The sequence below is a fragment of the Chrysochloris asiatica genome, unplaced genomic scaffold, assembly GCF_000296735.1.
Source record: "Chrysochloris asiatica unplaced genomic scaffold, ChrAsi1.0 scaffold00019, whole genome shotgun sequence".
In the NCBI taxonomy this organism is placed as follows: domain Eukaryota; kingdom Metazoa; phylum Chordata; class Mammalia; order Afrosoricida; family Chrysochloridae; genus Chrysochloris; species Chrysochloris asiatica.
The window spans coordinates 8657432-8679290 of NW_006408537.1; the positions used below are offsets into that span (position 1 = coordinate 8657432).

The 21859-nt window shown below is 38.1% G+C and overlaps 1 protein-coding gene across 3 annotated transcripts in view; it reads right to left on the reverse strand.

Annotated features, from left to right (window-relative positions):
• The window catches only part of DST (dystonin), a 626281-nt gene that overhangs the window by 261596 nt on the left and 342826 nt on the right, over window positions 1–21859 (reverse strand). For all 3 annotated transcript variants that reach the window (XM_006835734.1, XM_006835735.1, XM_006835736.1), the window contains 3 exons: window positions 20745–20834; window positions 18229–18306; window positions 9461–9553 (listed from right to left, as the gene is read on the reverse strand). In XM_006835734.1, the coding sequence (XP_006835797.1) occupies window positions 9461–9553; window positions 18229–18306; window positions 20745–20834 (261 nt within the window). The remainder of the gene's footprint in view (window positions 1–9460; window positions 9554–18228; window positions 18307–20744; window positions 20835–21859) is intronic.

The following is a 21859-nucleotide window of genomic DNA, read 5'->3' on the forward strand; positions in this document are numbered from 1 at the left end:
TCAAACATCTCCAAAGTAACAGGAGGAATGTCCTAAGGGGAATGGCTAAGCTGTTTGCTCTGACTCTTGTATGTAAGAGAACAAATAATCTTTATCTGGACCATAGGGAAGTGAGGTATTAAACTCTTCAGATAAAATAATGATTGTCCCATTCAGCTTTGAGTTAGAAGATATCAGACTTTGTTAAGTGCCCCCATATAACAATTATTTAACAAATCTACTAGGCAGGTTTATGACTGATTTTCACATGCATTTGCAAATTTGCTTTTTAAAAGTCATATACACAAATCAGAGAAATGGGTAAAACCTTTGGCTTGAGAATCATACCAAAACAAAAAAGCTTATGTAGTACTTAAGAAACAGATTTTAAGTATTTTCATCAATGAAATTGAAGCCAAATTATGCAAAAGTCAGTTGGAGAAAATATGTAAGGGTAAAGCAAACACTTTACATTCATAAACACAAAACAGACAAGTAGTTGCCTTTTGTACTAACCTTTATGACCTGTATCGGAAATGACAGAGACTGGAGTCTTTCTTTTTAAAATGTCACTACTGTAAAATGTTAATAGAACAGATGACATAATATTGGCAAGGTGTGTATGTAAACAGGACACCTTTAGGAGAACACAGCAGCCAAGGTCAATGATGATTTTGTACAGTAACCGGAACAAAACATATTTTTCCACTGTGCAAACAGTCTCTGCCCAATGATACAATAACTTTGCCAAGACTGTTTAACACCACAAATGACATTTACACCCAGATTTTTTGTTAAAGGACAAAATTACACATAGCTTTAAGACAAAAGCCATCCACTCTCATGTAGTAACATGTAGGAGTCCTAAGTGTAATGGACTTCTGAGGCAAGTAAGTAAATCAAAAGTCTCTTATATTTTACAGAGAAATAAAAAAACCCAGCATAAGTAAGATGTCTAAAGCTAAGTATCAGTGTTAGGATCAAAGGTCTCAATTTCTGGCAGTCTGTGTCATATTCAAATTCCAACAACATGCGTGTCCAAATGAGTTCTGATTTTAAGCTGGGGCCAGGGAATAACTAACAAAGAGATATAACACATCTAGGCAATTTCATCTGGTAGCGTAGTGGTTACGAATCGGGCTGCGAACCTTAAGGTCAGCGGTTCGAAACTACCAGCCGCTCCGCGGGAGAAAGATAAGGCTTTCTACTCCCGTAAAGATTTACACCCTCGGAAACCCTGTACAGGGTCGCTATGGGTCGGAACCGACTCGACGGCACTTAACAACAACAACAAGGCAATTTCATCTGCCTCCACCACCCTACCTCCTACCCACCCCACATACACATAAAATCTGAAGCAATTATGTGAATGTTTCTATGATAGAGAACTAGACTTTGACTTTTCAAACTTATGGATCAGAAAGTCTGTACTGACTGGTAACTGTATCACATTCTCTTAAGTGATAGTCGCACATCATGACTGCTTTTTAATGTAACGCTTATCTTTGATACAGCTGGAGTTCTGCAAGATAAGCACTGGGCTGCAAACTGTAAGGTGGGTGGTTCAAACCCACCAGCCAATCCTCAGAAACTCTATACAGAGTCATTACGAGTCAGAACCAACTCGATAGCACTTAACAACAATGACATGGTACAACTAAGTTTCCACAGGCTACTCTATGGGAAAAGTCAAGAAATCTGAACTAGAAAAACTGAAAAGATTATGCTGTCTCTTAACACAATCCTTTTCTAATTCTTTCAACATAATAAAATATGCAGGGTTTTAAAATAAAAGTATAATTAAAGAATGTGGATTGAGTCCTGGGGTGGCACTGTAGAATAAGCTATGGACTGCTAACCGCAAGGTCAGTGGTTCAAACCCACCATCTGCTCTCCTTGGAAAACCTACAATAGGATTGCTATGAGTCAGTATCAACTCCACAGCACTTAAAAACAACAAAAAGGAACGTGGATAGCACAAAAATAAAATCATAATTAATCTAGCCTAAGAATAAGCACTGGACTGCTAACCACAAGGTTGGTGGTTCAAACCCAGCAAATGCTCCCTGGAAATCCTATACGGGGTCACTAAGCATTGGAACCAACTCTATGGCATTTGACAACAACAATGCTAAGAATAAAGTGCACCAAGAACTCTACAGCTTTCACATAAATATGACAATCACTATCAGAAAGACAAACTACCTCAGTCAGATATGAGTACTTGGAGCACCTTAAACTGTTTAAATCTGCTTAACTTTAAACTCTCAGACTCCACATTTCACTTACCTCATTTCCATTTGTGTCCTTGGAAGTAGAGGACACACTAATGCAGAGGGAATGACATCTCCTTTTTTCAAACTGAAAGTGGTGTATTGCATGAGAGCAAAATTCCTCAGTGTTTTGTCTCTCTTGAATACTGCTATCACTTGTTGATGCATTTTCAATAAACCCACTATTTGTAAGTGATCTCTCTGTGCCACAGTGAATGGTACTTAAGCTGGCTGCCTTTCGAAAAGAAAAAGCATCAGTTTTTCTCTGGAATGTTAGTTCTCCTGTGTTCACATCATGTAAACGTATCTTCCTTTTTGCACAATAAGGAGTGCTATTTTTTTCTGAAATCCGTTCATCCAGTTCACTAACTTTAACTTCTGTTTCACTGACTTTTGCAGGAGAAATATTCGCCTGGTAAGACCCACTGTTTGAAGCATCCGGCACAAGTTTCTTTTTAACACCGCCAACAACAACTTCTGTCTTCTCCTGCTGAATACCATCTTCCAGTTGGGAGTGAAGGGAAATAGATTCCTCCCGTACCAGTCTCCTGGATAAAAAGGCAGGCTGTTCTTTCGAGAGCTGAATGCTATTCTTCCTCTTGCCGTCATTTTCATTGTTTGGCTCTAACTCTGTGTCACCTACAATTTTCTTGCTTGGTTTTCTTCTGAAATATTTTCTCCCGGGAGAATATTTTTCAGGGCTCAAAGGAGTTTTGTCAGGATCTAAATATTTTTCTTCTTTCTCAGCTCTTACACATCCACAGACATTCCCCATTTGATTTGAAGGAAATCACAGTTGCATCAATTCACTCATTTCAAATCCCAGTGCTAACTTACTAAATCTTTTCCACGAAGCCCAAAAGTTCCACTCTGAATTCTAAGTCCTCACAGACTTCATGACCATCCTCTTCAGTATGAGGCCATTTTGCATATGAGAAACACACACAAGAAATACCATGGCATCCTGCCCAGCCAGGGCCCTGTGTCTCATTAGACACTGTGGCTTATTTCTGGCCACCAATCCTCTTAGACAAACATCACTGCACACTGTCAAATTACAACACTGACGAGCTTTCAAGGCAAACTTTACAGGCTTTGCTGCATGAAAAGATTCTGACCCTCACTTTAACTTTCAGTTTTCTGAAACACACACACACACACTAGCAAAGTCTGCAGTAACCTTTGAAACTATTGGTGATTCAACAAGTCTGAGAGCAAACAGAAAGCAAGTACTAGCCCAGAAAGACTTTGCAAAGTGCCTTTCAAATCTACTTGCAAAATGTCCTTCAAATTTACTTCGTCTTTACAATATAATGTAAATACACACAAGAAGTTTTGGTAGTTGCCCAAAAAAAGCCAACAACAAACAAATGCTCAATTATTCAAAACAGCAGCCATGAAAAAAATAACAGGATGATTGAATAGCTACAGAAGAAATAATAAATGTTAAATACCTAAAATATTCCAATAAAATTATTTCTAAGATCATTTAATATAGTTTTTAAAATTTTATCAAATAAGCTAAATTTCCAAGTCTTCTGTATTCGCTGACAAATAGCTAATATCGTATCTTATAAATCTACAGCAAATAGGTAAGTTTTATGAGTTAAATAAAGCATAGAATACTTGGGCACAGGAAACACCCGCACATTCTTATACATGAATTAAAACAGTCAAACTTTATATGAAACTTTAAAAATTGAACCCTAGTTAAACATTATACAATTTTACTAGAGCCTTGTTGTAAAAGTATTAAATCAGTAAGGAACCTGATCAGCTAAGGTGTGCATATTTCTTATACTGAGTCACAGATACAGTAAAAAGGAAATTAGTACAGCATGAAATGAACTGCAAGCAAGCAGAAATTCTATAACTAATAAAAATCATTAATGATTGCCTTTCTCTATATACTCTTTGAACAATCAAAAGACTGAACTCATTTTATATTAATAAGAACATTCAGTTAAATATGCAATGGTGTTGCTCTGTGAGATTTTCCTTAATTATTTAAAGAAGAAATAAAACATTTTCCAGTGGTAAAATCTATAAGTATTCTCGAAGACAAGTTGGCAAAAGTAAAGCATTTTCATTGGTTGGTTTGTTTTTAATTTAACTGTCAATGTCATAAAGGACAATGGAACAGTATTTATGATGATTTAAAAATATAATGGCTGGTATCTGTACAGACAAGGCAGAGAGGGCAACCAGTGTTTTTCACTGTCCCCAGCCTTCTGTTAGTCCCGCTAAACTAAGCAACTCTCTGTTTACAGGCAACACGCAATGATATTTCTCCCAGAGCTGGTCCATCTTTAGTCTCTGACTGGCAGCTGGTATTCATCTTGCAAGACCTATCTCTAATATCTATGAGAAATTCTCCTTATTTCCTAATACCCTTGTAATGTTAGCACATCAATCGCTCTTCTTTCTACATTCCTACCTATATTTATATTGCTAATAGACTTATCACACTTGACTATAGTTAGTTTTATGAACATTTCCCCAACAGATAGGACAACATAATTATTAGAGTCTTTTTTGGATATTATATTACTTAATTGTTGCTGTTGTTGTTGTTAGGTGCCATCGAGTCTATACCGACCCGTAGCGACCTTATGCACAGCAGAACGAAACACCACAGTATTAATTGTTGTTGTTGTTGTTAACGTGCCATCAAGTCGGTTCCGACCCATAGCGACCCTGGATAGGGTTTCTGAGGAGCAGCTGGTGAGCCTGAGCAGCCAACCCTGTAGTTCAAATGGCCCACAGCGCCACACCAGGACTAAGTAACATCACTTAATTACTATAGTATCTCTGAATCTAGCATTTCATGATCAATGATTTGGGATTACTGCAATAATTATGTTTACCTTCAGACAGCCTAGCTGGAAAACAGATTTAATTTGTGATTGCTATTGTTGTTGTTAAGTGCTGTCGAGTCAATTCCGACACATAGAGACCCTGTATAAGGTTTTCAAGGAGTGGCTGTTGGGTTTAAACAGACAACCTTATGGTTAACAGTTCAGTGCTTATTCCTAAAGCACCAATATTCAAAGCAATAAATAAGCTGGTCTTCAGAAAACACTTTCCCTTATTGATGTAATAAATAGTGACAAAAGCCCAGTCACTCTGCATGAGTACCAGTGTTTTAAATAGCCTCAGATCTTGGCACAACTAGTAAAACACAGATCTTCAGTTATAGTACTGAGAAAAATGATCTCACTTAAATAAGAACATTTTGGTGTTACCAAAACATAGATGTGCTTCATTTTAAATATTTCTAATTTTAAAATACTGGTGTTAACTTAACAATCGGTGTTGTTGTTAAGTGCCATCGAGTCAGTTCCAACTCATGGCGACCCTTCATAGGGTTCTGATGAGTAGCTGGTGGATTTTAACCACCAATCTTGCAATTTAAATTGACCTTGCAGTCGATAACTTGTAATTTGGGGATCTTTAAATACACTGGATTCTATAATAGTTTGCTCGCTGGAGAAGGATATCATGTTTGTGGTGAGATAGAGGGTCAGAGAAAAAGAGGAAGATCCCCAACAAAATGGATTGGCCAAGTGGCAGCATCAGTGGACTCAAGCGAGGCAACAGCAGTGAGGCTGGCCCAGGATCGGGCAGTGTTTCGTTCTGCTGTGCATAAGGTCGCTATGAGTCTTTGCTGATTCAATGGCACCTAACAACAGCAATAGAATATTAGAAGTCAAATTTCTTTTGGCAATTATATAACCGATCCTCCTCTCTAATACAGACACCTGAACTCCAAGTTCAGATTTCTTATTAAGTAAGAAATCTAAGACTTCTTAATATCTGATTATATTAATATTTCTTGTATCTAACTACTTGCTGTAAGAAAACAATTTAAAGATGGGCATCCCACAACAAGGACACAGACTACTTCATGATTATATTGGGCACAACCAAACAAGCAAAAGGAACTCTCATGGCTAAAGCAATGGACTGCTAACTATTAGGTCGGTGGTTCAAACCCATCAGCCTCTCTGAGGAAGAAAACAAGGGTGTCTGTTCCCATAAAGATTCATAATTTTGGAAACTCTATGGAGAAGTTCTACTCTGTTACACAGGATCACTATGAATTGGAATCCACTCAAGGATGCACAACAACAATAACAAAAACAATAATCAAAGTAGCAGTAATGCTAGTCTTTTCCATTTCATAGGGTAAACCCCAGGGAGGATTTCAGAAGAGTTATCATTCCTCTTTTATGACAGTCTCTCCAATGTAAGCTTAATTTCATTCCTTTCTGTAACATATGTAATAACATGTATAATAGCATCTATAATAACCTCCTCTGACTATCACATTCTTCATTTCTCCTCTACAAGAGAGCCCTTTAGCATGCAAACACATATGAGAGAAATCTGTTCTATCTACTACTAACCTTTTGCTTTAAATTTCTATAGGTTTAAGGTCTAAACATGCTGCTTCTAATTCTTAGCCTTTTACTATCATTAGGTTAAATCCAATATTATGTGTTCAAAGCAATAATTTTGGAGAATTTTCCTCTGGATAATTTTCTCCAAGCTCTCCACTGTCTTCTTTCTAGACAAAACTTAACTTGTCTTCAGTTTTAATTCTCCAACATTTTCCAGTGGCATTTCATAGTGGTGACCATTCCTTTCTACTTAATATTCTCTTCCCTCAGCTTCCCCAATACATTTTCCTATTCTTTTCTGTTTCCTATACTGATCTTTTTCCTCCTGCCCTCTTAATTGAAGGTGTCCTTCGAAGATCTGTCCTTAACTCTCTGTTCTTTACCACACCACACACACACACACACATACCACCACCATGTTCTCTTCTCTCAAATACTGGTAACTCCCAAGATTATTACCTGCACCTTTGACTTTCCAGCTCTCCTCTGCTCACATACCTCTAAATGCTCATCAGGCAGATATACAGACTATTCCATCAAATCCATCCTCTGTTCCCTTCATCCTCATTTCTCTCAAGCAGTCCACTGTTGTTGTCTTAGTTCCTTTTTTAATCACTCAGGTTTAGAGTTGTCATAAACCAAATCCTCTCCTTCTTCCACTATTCCTTCACACCACTTTCTTTCTTCAAAATGTCACCCCTTGGATTCAATTTTTCATATACACACCCCCACTTCACCCCTTAAAAGTCCTGATTTTATTCACTCCACTTTGAGATCATCACCTAAACTTCTTAGTTTAGAACCTTGATTATTCATTTTAATCTATTTTACATAGAATTAACAGAGTCAATTTCCTAAAACAGTACTTTTCAAATTTAAAGCAGTTAAATGATGTACTTACTCAATGCAATCACTACCATAAAAGTAGAAGAGTCAAGAATGAAACTCAGCTCTGCCTCCCCCAAACTTCTACAGTGCTCCTTAGTCAGGCATTCAAATTCCAGACACAGTCATCTCCACCAGCTCAGTCAGCATGGCTATGATTTCTTCCTGCTCTCTGACCTTCCCATCTAGGGGTTTTGCTGGTTTCGTTCTGATCTAAGAAAGCTGGTAAGGAATTCCAAAACAAATGAGCCCTTTGGCCAAATCTACCTAGACTTTGGAACCAACTCCACGGCCCACCACCACCTAGACTTTGGAGTCCTGGTGTGGTGCTGTGGGTTAATGCACCAAACTACAAAGCTGCTTGAACTGCAAGGTCAGTGGTTCAAGCTCACCAGATGATCCTCGGAAACCCTATACAGGGTTGCTATGGATCAGAATCGACTCAATGGCACTTAACAACAATAATAAACCTAGGCTTGGCTATGGGTTAATGTGCTAGACTGCAAAGTCAGTTTAAATCTCAAGGTCATCAGTTCAAGCTCAACGGCCACTCCTTGGAAACCCTATACAGGGTCACTATGAATGAGAATTGACTCAATGGCAATTAACAACAACTTAAAACTTGGAAGCCCGGGAAAACAACGGAAGAAAAAGGGGTGGGACCACAAGGTTGGTTTGAACCATAAGGTCAGCAGTTCAAACTCACCAGCTGCTCCTCAGAAACCTACAGGAAGTGACTCAATGGCACTTAACAACAACAACAACAACTTAGACTTTATCCAATTCTGGTAACAAGGGTCTGGCTGTGTACTTCACTCAGGTCCTGATAACCTGTTAAGATTTTAAGTTCTATAACTCTCCACCTACTGTCTGGTCTACCTGTTCACAAATAAGCTTCAGGTACATTATTTCAATCACTCCTCTATAAACAACATGCCAAATGGAAAAAAAAGTTTTATTCCTCTCAAGATTTGGTTCAAAACTCCAGCTCTTTGATGAAGCTGGAAAGCTAACTATTTCCGCCTTCTACATAGCTCAGCTGCACAACAACAGCCAAACAATAGGACGTGCTATGTACCTGTGCACAGGACATCACGTAAGCAGGCAATTGGTTAAAATAACTAAAACAAGTTCCAAAGTTAGAACTTCCCTTAAATTAAATGAAGATCATTGCTTTAACTGCAACATTAGACAAAACTTTTAAAAAAATTGTCCTTCAATTTTTACATATTTGTTGTTTGTTAAGTGCCACTGAGTTAGTTCCAACTCAGAGCAACTCTTTACAGTTATTTCCACGGAATTGGCTAGTACGTTTGAACCACCAACCATACATTAGCAATCCAGTGCTTATCATACAGCACCTTCATAGCTAAATTAATCTGCATTTACTCTCCCCAAATCAATGATTTAAAAGCACATCTCTACAAAAAACACTTCTTTTGATTCAGATCTCTTTATGGTAATTATACTGCCATCTAGTGTTCATCATAGTTGAGAAACTACAAAATCCATAAAAACCTTTTAAAATAAGGATTGAATTATGAAATCTTTATGCATCTAAAACATGTAACACTGTCCAATGAACAAATGTTGTATGCCTTAATTCAATAAAATGCAATCATTGTCTTCTAACAACTCTCGATAACAAGCACTGTCTTAAAACTACATTTAAAGTTCAACAATAGATGAGTTGCCAAATTCACAAACAGCAATTTATTTGAAAAGAGCAATTCATATATGATGCTTGAATTGTTCCTTTCAAATAAATTGCTGTTTGTGAGCAAGAAAGTCTGGAATTTATTTTTCTTCCGTAGGACAAGAAAGCACAAGTCACTCATTACACAAACCACTTAAATGAACTACTTAAATACTAGCAAAGGGAGCTTATAAGGAATCACAATGAAAGAAAATTGGACTTACCTGAAAGTGCAAAATTATTGTCCATATTAGTCCCAATGTCAGCTTGGGATTTCCATCTGTTATGTCATCATTTCTAATATTCACTAATTTTACCTGTTTTATATATAAAGAAGAGACAAAGTGTTTTTTAAACCAGTAAGCTATATTATCTTTACCTACATGACAGTAATTTTTAATGATACAGAGAAGTAAATAAAATATTTAAATAGCACAATGCTCAAGATACTGTTTTCTCACACATTTTCAATCATTTCAGATGAAAAATTATAGGATACTCACGAACAGTATTGTTGCTATTTTGGTTCTGACTAAGCTTTATTTTGTTATTATCCTTATAGTGGAAAAACTGTTTTGAATTATAAAATAATTAACAACTTTTCATAATCTGTCACAAAGGTTTAAAAAAGTAGCAATATATTTCTATTTATCTATCTAACATATTTTTACCAAAGACAAAAACATAAATAAGTCATTGGACACCTATAAAAATGCTCAAACATAAAAAATAAGATATTACTGAGACTTAAAACTTATCAACTGTCAAACAATTCATTCAGGTAAATAAATATAATAAAAAAAATATCTAACATTTTCTTTCCAGGACAAAATCGAATCAAAAACACTTTAGACAAGAAGATATCATTACCCATTAATCCTTACAGAAACTTTCACCAGAATGAGAAATAGTAAGGCAAACATTAGTAACATTAAAGATATTTAAGCATTTTACACTATCACTGTTGTCAGATGCCTTTGAGTTGGTTCTGACTCATAGCCACCCTATGCCAACAAAACGAACACTGCCCAGTCCTGTGCCATCCTCACAGTTGTTATTACTCGTGAAACCAACCACAGTTACTGCCAGTGTGCCGATCCATCTTGTTGAGGGTCTTCCTCTTTTATGCTGACCCTCCACTTTAACAAGCATGATGTCTTTCTCCAGAGACTGGTAAAATGTCTTAAGTATAAAAGACGAAGTCTTGCCATCCTGGCTTCTAAGGAGCATTCTGACTGTTTAGAACCAACATAGACTTTGTTCTTCTGACAGCCCAGGGTACTTTCAAAATTTTTCTCCAACACCATAACTCACATGCATCAATTCTTCTATGTTGTTGTTAAGTGCCATAGAGTCAGTTCTTATCCAAAACAACCCTGGTATAGGGTTTCTGAGGAGAAGCTGGTAAGTTTGAACCAACTTGCAGTTCAGCAAATTAGCCCAAAGCATCACACCAGGATTCCAATTCTTCTATGGTCTTCCATATTTACTATCCAACTTTCACATTCACTTAAGACTACTAAGAACACCATGGCTTGGGTCAGGCGCACCTTAGTCCTCAAAGTGATTATCTTTGCTCTTAAACAGTTTAAATAGGTCTTGTGCAGGAGATTTACCCAATGCAAAATGTTGTTTGATTTCTTAACAGCTGCATTCGTGAGTATTGTTTGTGGATCCAGGGAAAATGAAATCTTTGACAACTTCAATCTTTTCTACATTTGTCATTATTTACTGGTCCATTCATGAGTAATTTTATTTTCTTTACATTGAGGTGCAATCCATATTGAAGGTCATGGTCATTGATCTTAATCAGTTAAGTACTTTAAGTCTTCATCACTTTCAGCAAGCAAGGTTGTATCATCCACATTTAGCAGGTTGTTAATGAATCTTCCTCTAAAACTCATGCCACAAATGTCTTCATATAATCTAGATTCCCGGATTATTTGCTCAGCATACAGACTGAATCAGTATGATGAAAGAATACAACCCTGGTGTACACCTTTCCTGATTTTAAATTGTTCAGTATCTCCTTTTTTTGTTCAAACCACTTCTTCTTGGTCTACTTACAGGTTTCTCAAGAGCACAATCAAAATGTTCAGGAATACTTCTTCTCAGTGTTACCCATAGCTTGTCAGATTTCACACAGTTGAAAACCACTGTATATTCAATAAAGAACAAGTAATCATTTTTCTGGTATTCTCTGCTTTCAAAAAAGATCCATTTGATGTCAGCAATGATATCCTTCTTTCCATGTGCTCTACTGAACCCGGCTTGAATTTATGGTAGTTCTCTGTCTGTGTACTGTGTACTGCTGTGGTGGGTTTTAGATTAAATTCAGCAAAATTTATTTGCATGTGATATGAACATACTGTCCAATGCTTTCTGCATGCCTTTTCTTTGGAAAGGGCACAAATATGGATCTTTTTTAACTGGTTGGCCAGGTAGCTAGCTGTCTTCCAAATTTCTTGGGATAGATGAAGTGTCCCCAGTGCTGCATCAGTTTGTGGAAATATTTCAATTTGTATTCCATCAATATCTGGAGCCTTGTTTTTCACCAAAACCTTCAGTGAAGCTTGGACTTCTTCCTTCAGTACTATCAGTTCTTGATCATACGTTAACTTTTGAGATGGATGAACATCTACCACTTATTTTTGGTACACTGAGTCTGTGTATACTTTCCTTTTTTTCTTTTTTTTTAAGTTTTTACTGTGAATTATGTAATAGTTTACATGGGAGAACATTAGCTTTACATTCATCCTATCATATTTTGTTTCACTGCAATGATTACAATCCCCTCCATGCATCATCAAACAACCAAATGGTACACCCTGCAAGCCTACCCTCAGCCACGAGCACAAAGCCCCTCTCTCTCCCTGAGTCCAGAATCCCTAGCCGCTTTATCTCTCCACGTCATCATTTCTACCTCGATCTCTGATGTCACTGCTTCTCTGGGAGGGGTCCCATACTACGCTCCTCTCCCTTTATGGTCCCAGAGACCTCCACTCCTGGACTGCAAAATCAATCACTCCCCTCCTTTTGTTAAAAAACATCTACCTTTAAGCTACAGGTCACCACATAACATGGATGAACTTTGAGGACATTATGTTGAGTGAAAGTAGTCAGTCACAAAAAGAGAAATACTGCATAGAACTATTGTAAAAGACTAAGAAAAAGAACCTATACTAAAAAGGGGGAAAAATTATTTGCTGGTTACCAAGATGTGGGGTGTGGGGAGAGCAGGAGGGAGAGGAAGGTGGAGCACAGGGTAAGGATTAGAAAGAGGATAGTTTGGGTGCTAGGGAGAGGGGCAATACACATGAAAGGGGAGGGGAATGGAAGAACAAGGCAAATGGAAGAAGAGTTACGTAGGTTTGCATGGGCTAAGCGGGACATAGGTAAAGAATGATGTATGCACAACCTTGGAACAACAGGGCTCTGGGATACAGGAATTGAGGCATGGTTGGAATGGGTGAAAGGGGGGAAATAATGTTAAGATGCTTGGCTGTCTTTTGAATCTTGATTTCCCTTGCATACCATTATAAAATAGATACTTGAGGAGTTGTTGTTGTTGTTGTTAAGTGCCGTCGAGTCGGTTCCGACCCATAGCGATCCTGTACAGGGTTTCCGAGGGTGTAAATCTTTACGGGAGTAGTAGAAAGCCTCATCTTTCTCCCGCGGAGCGGCTGGTAGTTTCGAACCGCTGACCTTAAGGTTCGCAGCCCAATCCGTAACCACTACGCTACCAGAGCTCAGTAGAGAAAGAAATAGCCAGAAATATCACCATAGAAAGCTTACAAGTCTGTCTGCTGCCTGTAACTGATTGGAATACCTAAAATGGGGCTACAACTTGCCCAGTAAAGGAGGCTTCCTGTGGAGCCTCTGCATTGCATAAGACCATAGGTGGAATCCTGAACCCCATCCAAAATCTTCTGAGGTAGGAAATCTCCACCTGAGAGAACAAGCACACCAGCCTGGAGCAGTTAGACAAACAGAAGATATTTCTTGAAAGAAAGACCAGCAGGAAAAATAAAAAACAATAACGGCAGTCCGAATGACCAATACAAGAAAAAGCAGGTTGCTCGCCCAGGAGATATCAAAGCAAGTGGTCGGGTCCCCTCAGAGCAAATCCCCTTCCAAGGCTAAGACTCAAAGGGAATACACAATCAGGCATATGGTCTGGCTGGTGACCATGTTGGTCACCGATAAGGGGAAGTGAGGGAAAAACAGCAATGAAGCTGTAAGCTAAGTCCTGCCACATTCAATAGACCCTTTGAAACTGGGTAGAGACCTGGTTGGACTCCTGGGCTCAAAGACAGTGACATGGCCACACAGGACTAGAGTGGAGAGTGAAGCATCCAGCTGATAAGATGTGAGGGGATATGCACAAGAACACCCACACTTGCAGATAGTACCCACTTGACCTGGCTTCAATGGCTGAATGATCAGAACTCAACTAGAAGAAGCAAAAAGAAAAAAACTGATACAATTTGATGAACTTGACCCTACACCTATAGATTCAGTAGCTCAAAAGAGGGAACAAATCTTTACGGGGTAGGAGGGTGGGGGGCTACAAAGGCAAGAAGTGACTAGCTTACAAGCTTTCAAGAGGGAGCCTAGATCCAGAGAGTGCAGAGGAAGGTAGAATCTCCACTGAGTAGTATCCAATCTGTCTGGGCGGGGCTGATGAAAGGAGATGGGGATAGTACTCTTATGGTACAACAGTGAATAATTGTTATCAGGACTGACTGTGAGGGTTGGAAATGTAAAGGTAGACATTTTGTAACAAAAGAAAGGGAGTGGTTGACTTTGCAGTCCAGGAGCGGAGGTCCCTGGGACCATCAAAGGAGAAGAGTGGAGTGTGGGACCCTACCCAGAGAAACAGTGATGCCAGAGATGGAGGCAGAGATGATGACATAGAGAGATGGAGTGGCTGGGGACTTTAGATCCAGAGAGGGAGAAAGGCTGTGGGCTGACGACTGAGGGGCAGGCTTGCGGGGTATATCCTTTGGTTGTTTGATGATGCATGGAGGGGGACTGTAACCATGGCAAAGAAATGATACACGGTAGGATGAATGTAAAGCTAATGTTCTCCCATGTAAACGATCACATAATTCACAATAAATCACTTAAAAAAAGAAAAGAAAAAGTCTACCATTACATTTCCAACCCTCACAGTCAGTCCTGATATCAACTGTTAACTATTGTACCTCAAGAGTCCTTTCATCAGCCCTGTCCAGGAAGATTGGATACTACTCAGTGGATATTCTACCTTCCCCTACACCCTCTGGAACTAGCCTCCCTCTTGAAAGCTTGTAAGCCACTCACTTCTTGCCTTTGTTTAAGGCTCCTCCTTTTTGGGTGGCCAATGTCTAAGTTGCCCATCTCTGTTAACCCTGCATACTGAGGGAGTGGGAATGATTCTCACTGTAAAGATTTGTTCCCTCTTTTGAGCTACTACATTCACAAGTATATGTCAAATTCATCAAATTGTAGCAGATTACTCTTTTTTCTCTCTTATTTCTTCTAGTAGAGTTCTGGTCATCCAGCCTTTGAAGCCAGGTCAAGTGGGTACTATCTGCAAGTATGGGTGTTCTTGTGTATCTCCCCTCACTTCTTATCAGCTGGACGCTTAACTCTCAACTCTAGTCCTCTGTGGCCATGTCACTGTCTCTGAGCCCAGGAGTCCCCAGGTCTTGCCATACTGCTGGCCAACCAGGTCTCAACCTGTGTTCACAACTTCACTGCTGTTTTTTCCTCACTCACGTTTATTGGTGACCAACGCGGTTAACAGCCATACCATATGCCTGATTGTGTATTTCTCTTGAGTCTTAGTCTTAGAAGGGGGTTTGCCCTGAGGGGACCCAACCACTTGCCTTGATGGCTCCCGGGCAAACAACGTGCTTTTTCTTGTAGTCAATCAGACTGCCATTATTGTTTATTTTTGCTGCCAGTTTTTCTTTCAAGAAATATATTCTGTTCTTTGAGCCAAACCCAGCTGGTGTGCTTGTCCTTTCAAGTGGAAATTTCCCAACTCAGAAGATTCTAGATTGGGTTCAGGATTCCACCTATGGTTTTATGCAATTCAGAGGCTCCACATGAAGCCTCCTTCACTGCACAAGTTCTAGCCCAACTTTAGGTATTCCAATCAGTTATAGGCTGAAGATGGACTTACAAGCTTTCTATGGTGATGTTTCTGGCTATTCCTTTCTCTCTCCATCAAGTGTCTATTTTACAATGGTAGGCAAGAGAAACCAAGATTCAAATCCATCTTCTTTTGACACTTTTTATATTATTCAATATTTTCCCCATGGAATCATTCAATAATTCAAGTCGGGGCTTGAATTTTTTTTTTTTTTTTTCATTTTGTTCAGCTTGAGAAATGCTAAGCTTGTTCTTCCTTTTTGGTTTTCAAACTCCAGGTCCTTGCATATTTCAGTGTACTTGACTTTGTTTTCTCGAGTTGCTCTTTAGAATTTTCTGTGGAGCTCTTTAACTTCCTCATTTCTTCCATTCGCTTTAGCATCTCTAGCTGGAGAGCTGTCTCTTCTGAGATGCATTTTGATCTTTTCTTGCTTTCCTATTTTAAATTTTAATGACCTTTTCCTTTCTTCCTGTCTGATGCTCTTGATATCATCCCATAGTTCTTCTGGTCTTCAGTTATTAATATCTAATGCATCAAATCTGTTCTTGAGATGGTCTGTAAATTCAGGTGGGAGATGTTCAAGATAATATTTTGGCTCTCACGGACTTGTTTAATTTTCTTGAGCTTCAGCCTGAATTTGCATATTAGCAATTGGTGGTCTTTTCCACAGTCAGACCCTGGTCTTGCTTGGGGTAATAATGTTGAGCTTGTCCACTGTCTCTTCACACAGATGTAGTCAATTTGATTCCTGTGAGTTCCATCTGGTGAGGTCCAGGTGCATAGTCATCTTTTATGTTGTTTTAAAAAGGTATGTACAATAAATAAGGCATTGGTCTTGCAAATTCTATCATGTGATCTCCAGCATCAATTCTATCACCAAGGCCAAATTTTCCTACTATCCCTTCCTCTTTGTTTCCCACCTCCACATTCCAATTATTAGCAATTATCAATACATCTTGATTGCAAGTTTGATCAATTTCAGACTTCAGAAGTTGGTAGACTTTTCCATTTCATCATCACCAGTTTTAGTAATTGGTGTGTAAATTTGAATAACAGTGGCATTAACTGGTCTTCCTTGTAGGCATATGGATATTATGTTGTACTTGCAAGACAGAACTTGAAATGTTATTTTTGATTATGGATACTATGCCATTCCTCTTGGATTTGTCATTCCCAGCACAGTAAACGATGATTGTCAGATTCAAAAAGGCCAACATCAGCCCACTTTAGCTTATTGTTTTTTGTTGTTAAGTACCTTCAAGTCGATTCCAACTCATAGTGATCCTGTATGAGGATGCTGATGAGCAGATGGTGAATTTGAACTTCCAACCTTGCAGTTCAAACCAACCTTGCAGTCCAGCACATTAACCCCCAGCACCATACCAGTAGTTCAAGGATATTAATCTTTAGGTATTCCATTTCATTTTTGACAGCTTCCTATTTTCATAGATTCATACTTTGTGAATTCCATGTTCCAATTATTAATGGATGTTTGTAGCTGTTCTCTTCATTTTACATTATGTCCCATTAGCTAATGAAGGTCACAAAAGGTTTACTCTATTTGTGTCATCACAATCAACACTACTTTGAGGAGGCAGCTCTTCACCAGTAATATTTTGAGTGTCTTCCAACCTGAGGGGCTTATCTTCTGGCACTACATCTGACAATATTCTGGTGCTATTGAACTACCAGCTGTTCCGCGGGAGAAAGATGAGGTTTTCTGCTCCCGTAAAGATTTACAGCCTCAGAAACCCTGTACAGGGCCGCTATGAGTCAGAACCAACTCCATGGCACACAACAACAACATTCATGTTTTTACTTTCTGGCACTATAGGTTTCAGAAAATGTCCCATTGGTATTCATAAGGGTTTAAATGGTTATACATTCAGAAGGATTCTGTCTCTTCTTCTCCCTAGTCGGTTTCAGTCTGGGAGCATGCTGAAAACCATCTACCATGGGTGATCCTACTGGTTATGAATAGATTCTAGCATCATAGCAACACACAAGTCATCACAGTATTAAAAACTGACAGATGAGTGGTGGGAACAATACTAGAATTAAGTGTTGATGTTTGTTGTTGTGAAGTGCCGTTGAGTCGGTTCTAACCCATAGTGACCCTGTATGGGGTTTTCCAAGGAGTAGCTGGTGAGTTTGAGCTACTGACCTTGCAGTTCTAATGTCTTTGCAGTATGGCACATTAACCCACAGCGCCACACCAGGACTCCTAGCATTGAGTAACTTAACTATAATTTCAACTAACTGTAATTTAACATTTATTGTAAAACTAAGTGAAAGAATAATAGAAGTTAGTGTTTTCATCTCCCTTTTTCTTTCCTCCGCACCCATTTTCCCCTTTTCCTACTCTACCAAAAAACAAAATCGTTTCCACATCTGGATTCTCATTGTTCTCAGTCAACAAACATGAAGCAGTCTGCTTCCATAAAGATTTATAGCCTCAGAAACCCTATGGAACAGAATCGCCTTGATAGAAGGTAAGTATAAGAAAATACTTTTAGAAAATAAAGCATAGTATCCCCACTACAAAGAAGTATTTATAGGTATTCTTAACATTCTATGGCTACTAAAACGTCATTAACTTCCTAGGCAAATGCACTCTAATTTAAACAAAGGGAAATTCAGTTGCTATTATTCAGATAGAAATACAGCCAATTATAATTCCTCTGGGCTTACATCTACTATTAACTTCTTTTCTTTGAAGAAAATGTTTAAAAATATGCTTAATGATTACAGTTCATGGACAAATTTAACCTTTTTCATACCTTGACATGTTTCTGTGTAGATATACTAAGTCACATATATTTAAATGATTGCAGTCTTTGAAAAACATACCTGGCGTCTTTTCAAATAGTCAAGTGCAATTTGTACATTCTGTAGTCTGTGAAAACGCATCCGACCTTTCTCTCTGGGCTAAGAATAGAAAAACACAGGGTATAAAAAACACTTTACTTTATGATCCTACTGCCCATGCTAAATTAAATATATTTTCTGCTCATGTTAATAAGTCAATACAGTATTTACCCTTTAGGCAATAAACCCAAAACATTTTCAGAAACTTAATTTCCTTGTATTATGTGGGCTTGAATTTAACCCAAGTGCATTTTATTTAAACATATGCTTTACTCCAATGTTTTATTTAAACAAAAGGAAAATATCACAGAACATACAAACTTTCTATATTGGCTAATAGTATAATTCCAGTCCCCATTTATTTTGCGATGGGTGCAAAAATGAATTAAATCCCCCACTTTACCTTCTTAACACTAATTACTAACAAGAGGGTTTTCATACTTACATAAATATGCCAAGTTAATGAAAATGAGATAAAGTGGCATGCAGTTAATATAAAATAATAATAATTAAAAAACAAAACACCAAGAAGGAGAAAGACAGAGGAGGTTTACTTAGCCATAATAGAGGAATAGAGAAAAGCAGTTAAAGACATGCATTTCCTCTTTCCTTTATTTTAGCTTTCTTATAAAATCAGCTGGACTCTGTAACAATCAGAAAGGTCTTGGGAATGGACATAATTATTTTCTCAGTCTCAGGAAAACTAAGAACTCATGATTCTTTTCCTTGATGCAGTTGCCCTTAAAAAAGCATTACAAGTTAGCAGAAGGAAAAGAGAAGGAAACAGAGCTGAGAAAATGTTTGACAAAAAACACAAAGAATGGTGCTGAAATTTATCACACAAAAAAATCTTCCAAAAGGGAAAAAAGAAAACTAACAACTGATTGAATATGTTGCTGAAGTCACAGGTACTATATAGTAAAACAGACAGCAGATCAAAGAAGGAAAAAATAAATTCTGTCTAACAAGTCAAGATTATGCTGGTAATTCACTCACTGGATCCAGGAACAGGGCAGTTTCCAGAGAAATTAGGCACCTAACAACAACAGGGATATTTATCTGCCTTGCAAAAATGGGTTCAGGCCAGTAAACGCTATGAAGATCAATCAGCTCTGGGAATATTACCTGGACTTTAGATTTTTAATTTGCCCTGTTCGAAATAGCATGAGATAAATATGTAAAGAATGTCCATCAAACGCACATTGCCAAATAAATATGGTTTAAAGCAAAAATAGAGAGCGAATTCTCATAAATCCTTTCAAAAAAAGCAACCTATAATTGCCAAGTTTAAAATATCAATTTCATGAATAGAATACATTTGCATAAAATTATAAACGTACATGTAAGATTTGTTGTATCAAATACCTATGACGTTATTGAACTAAAATGCTATTATGTAAGTTATGCAAACAGGTTCATTTACCACAAATAATTTCATAATCTCAGCTCTCTGAAGATAAATATGAAGAGAAATTGATCTTTTCCAACTTTTTAGCATACACATCTACCTCACCAAGGTGTTTGGTCCTGGTGTGGCAATGTAGTTTCGTGTGCTGGACTGGAAGGTGGTTTGAACTGCATTATCAGCAATTCAAGCTCACCAGCTGCTCTTCGGAAACCGTATACAAGGCCACGATGAGTTAGAGCAGACTCAACGGCACTTAACAACAACATACTTTTCTAAAAAGGAACCTGAGCACGTGGGGTTACTTCTCTAACACGTTAGTGCTCACCGCACTGGGATGGCTAGGTTAGTGGAGTTATGGGGGCCGACACCTACCCCCTTATCCTCATCCTCCACATCCTCATGCTGTTCATATTCACATGCTTCTGTTGCACTCACCAATCGTAAGGTCTTCAAAATATCTCGCTCCCTTGGCTAATGAATATAACAGACAGAAGATAGAACAGCAAAGACACAAGACAGACCAGAAATGAAAAGAAAAGCATGAACAGAATATAATGGAGAACAGGGGAAGTGTGAACAGGGGAAGTGTGCTCACCAGAAAAAAAAAAAAAGGAAATGACAACCAGCGTAATGCGTTAGACCATTTTCCAGAAAGCAGTGTTTATTTCCTTGCTATTTGTGAGTCTTTTAATATGTGGTTATATTATGCATCCAACTTCTGCTAAGCAAAACCCAAAGGTAGAAAACAAGCAAGGACAAAAATATGACAGGGCTTCAAAAAGTTCCAGGAAAAAAATGGAAATAAAAGATAATGGAATTGTTTCACAAACTTTTGGAAACCCCCTCATAGTATCTGAATTATAGAGCTTATTATATATGCAAAGTATTCAAAATGCTTCACTCTCACAAATTCACATCATCTGTAGTTTCAAAATGCTTAGGAATCTACCCAGAACTCTTTTTTTCAGGCAGAAATCACAGCTCTAAGAATGAATTTTGCCAAAATTTGAACAACCTATGCTGAAAACACACTGGGTGTATGTGGAGAATACAACATACTTCAAAATCAATTGAGAGATTTAAAACTTACCAAGGTATCTCCCGAAAGAACCTCTAAGAGAGAGATCAAATTGTGACCATCCCGTAAGTCTTCATAGAGGTCATTCACATGTTTTCGAACCTAAACAGAAAAAGAAAACAAAAAATGAGATCTAGAATCTAAGATTGTATATAACAGGAGGAAGGTAGAAAGCATTCCTCTTGCAGTATTTCAAGCAATTTTTTAAGTTTCTCATCAATTAAACACCTAAAAGAAATTTTCAGATGAGTAACTCATAAAAACAAGTAGAGTTCTTTCTTACCTTTTTTAAAGTTTTTATGGTGGATTCAGTGAAAGTTTACAGGGCAGATCATCAGTTTTACATTTAACATATCATACACCTTGTTTCATTACAATGATTATAATCCTAATCCCCTCCATGTACCATCAATTAACAGTATTTCTCTCTATTCACGTTAGCTTTTTTTTTTTCTTAACAAAACAAAAAACCACGCATACATATATAATAATTTACACCTCTCAAGAGCACATTCTGCAAGTCAACCTCCTGGCCACAAGTTCTTAGTTCCTCTCTTCCCATGGCTCTAGACTCCTCAGCCGCTCCCCCTCTCCATGACCCCATCTATGCCTTCATCTCTGGTGTCGCTGCTTCTCTGGATAAGGTCCCTCATCCTGCTTCTGCTCTTCTCCCTTTGATGGTCCTAGGGTCCTCTGTTTCTGGACTGTAAGATTAACCACACCCCTGTTTTTGTTACAAAACTTCTACCTTTACAATTGTGACAGTCGCAATTATTCATGATGGCAATTAATCATTACTGAATCATATGAAATCTTATCCCCATCTCTTTTCACCAGACTCATCTAGACAAGATGAAAACTATTCAGTGGGGACTCTTTCTTGCCCCCACACTCTTAAACTAAACTCCCTCTTGAAACCTTGTAAGCCAGTCACTTCGTGCTTTTATTGCCCCATCATTTTAGGTAGCCAATGTCTAAGTTGCCCGATAGCAACTTAGGGGATAGCATTAATACTTGATATGAGGACTCCTGCCCTCTCTGTTGGTATTTAGAGTTATTACCTCCATGAGTATAGGTCAGGCTCATTAAATTGTAGCTATTTACCCTTGTTGCCTTTATAAAAAAAA